At 27.9% G+C, this 1,642-nt stretch overlaps 1 protein-coding gene across 1 annotated transcript; it reads left to right on the forward strand.

Annotated features, from left to right (window-relative positions):
• The first annotated feature begins 310 nt into the window (after positions 1–310).
• Positions 311–1,184, forward strand: LOC109340375 (protein TAPETUM DETERMINANT 1-like). Its single transcript, XM_019578051.1, has 2 exons — positions 311–399; positions 793–1,184. The coding sequence occupies exons 1-2, from the start codon at positions 342–344 to the stop codon at positions 1,113–1,115; spliced, it is 381 nt and encodes a 126-aa protein (XP_019433596.1). The 5' UTR covers positions 311–341; the 3' UTR covers positions 1,116–1,184.
• The last annotated feature ends 458 nt before the right edge of the window (positions 1,185–1,642 follow it).

Here is a 1,642-nt window from a genome sequence, read left to right on the forward strand (position 1 = left end):
GATTCATATTCATTATTATCATTTTTTACAATAATATATATTCTCACTTTGTGTCATTCAAATATGAGCCAATAATCCATATTAATTATTATAATTTCCCACACTAACATGTATTCTCACTTTGATCACTTCACCGATCTGTCTATATATAAGTTTTAAAACCTCAACATCTAAATCTATTAATTTAATTAATAGAAAAAATCTCAATTTTCCTATTGAATTCAGGTCATTGTTGGACCAAATTCATTCTTCTAACATACTGTATATAATTAACGAAACATACTACCATTTTGAATTGCCAAAACAAATATTCAAAATTGAAGCCAACATTATTGTCAGAAATGACTGCCGCCATTAAAACTCTCAGCATCCTTCTCTTCCTTGGCCTTATTTCTGAAGGTAACTCTGTTTTCTTCCAATTTTCGACATTTATTTTTGTGTCTTTTTTATTAACAAACAAATATATTATTGAATAAAATAAGAAGATAGAGACCAAATGTTACTCCACTCTACCGAAAGACCTCAATCATTCATTCTAACTCATTTCAATACATTCCAAAGGATTCTTAACAATTCATATTTTTAGGTGTTTTTAAAGTTCATTAGTGTAATATTTATGTAATGTTAGTGTAAATATTTATACATATCACTGTATATTCATCGTTAATTTCTATTACTTTTTTAAAATCAATGATGATTAAATATGAATGAATGTAAAAAACTCGTACACTATCGATACATATATATATATATATTTTTTTTTTCTGATTACTTTTTTGTTTTCCCACCCAGGCTATGGGAGTGGGTCACGCTTTTGCCGCAATAGCGATGTCAACTTAAACCAATCTCAATCAGGAGCTCAAGTTAAGGGAAAGCCAGAGTGGGTTGTGACTATTACCAACAAATGCCCTTGTGTTATTCAACAAGTGACATTAAACTGCACTGGGTTTCAAACCGTTGAACCAATAGACTCTTCAACATTGAAGGTCTCTGGCGATAAATGTCTTCTAATCGATGGTAAACCTATCAACAATGATGCATCAGTCACCTTCAAATATGCTTCAGACAAATCATTTCCATTTAATGCAATTAACGTTGCCTACAATAATTGTTAGCCAAGGGTTGTTCTCGTATAATTTGATGTCATTTGTTATGGTTTGGTGCATTGAATAATATATGGGGATGTGTTTGATAAAAAAATGTGTCAACCTTTTTAGTAGTAAAGTATTATATAGTATAAGATAATTCGTATTTAAAACATATGGTGGGATTTTAAAATATTGTTCTAAGAAGTGTACAGGGAACAATTTTATGGTGTAAATTATATTTTCAAAATTTTGGTTAATTGATACGCAGCTATTGATAATAATAATGTACTTTCACCTTGATTCCCAACTATTTAATACTAGCCCATATTCTTATTTTATAGTGTCAAGAATTTAAATTTTATATATTATATTTTGAAAAATTAAAATATTTTTTGTATTCATTAATTTTATATTGGACGTACTTTATATTATAATTTTTATTTTATTATAATATTCAATTTAAGGTGAGAGATGTGACGAATATGTTGGTGGTGGTACATATGAATATATGATTTCTCTTTTAAATTAAAAAATATTAAGAGCAAAACAAGAAA

Source organism: Lupinus angustifolius, unplaced genomic scaffold, assembly GCF_001865875.1.
Source record: "Lupinus angustifolius cultivar Tanjil unplaced genomic scaffold, LupAngTanjil_v1.0 Scaffold_165_17, whole genome shotgun sequence".
NCBI classification, from domain to species: domain Eukaryota; kingdom Viridiplantae; phylum Streptophyta; class Magnoliopsida; order Fabales; family Fabaceae; genus Lupinus; species Lupinus angustifolius.

Excerpts from the sequence above, each read along its gene's own strand:
- LOC109340375 (XM_019578051.1), top strand. The coding sequence starts at position 342 with ATGACTGCCGCCATTAAAACTCTCAGCATCCTTCTCTTCCTTGGCCTT. Across the intron at positions 400-792 it reads CCTTGGCCTTATTTCTGAAG|GCTATGGGAGTGGGTCACGC; the intron begins GTAACTCTGTTT and ends TTTCCCACCCAG.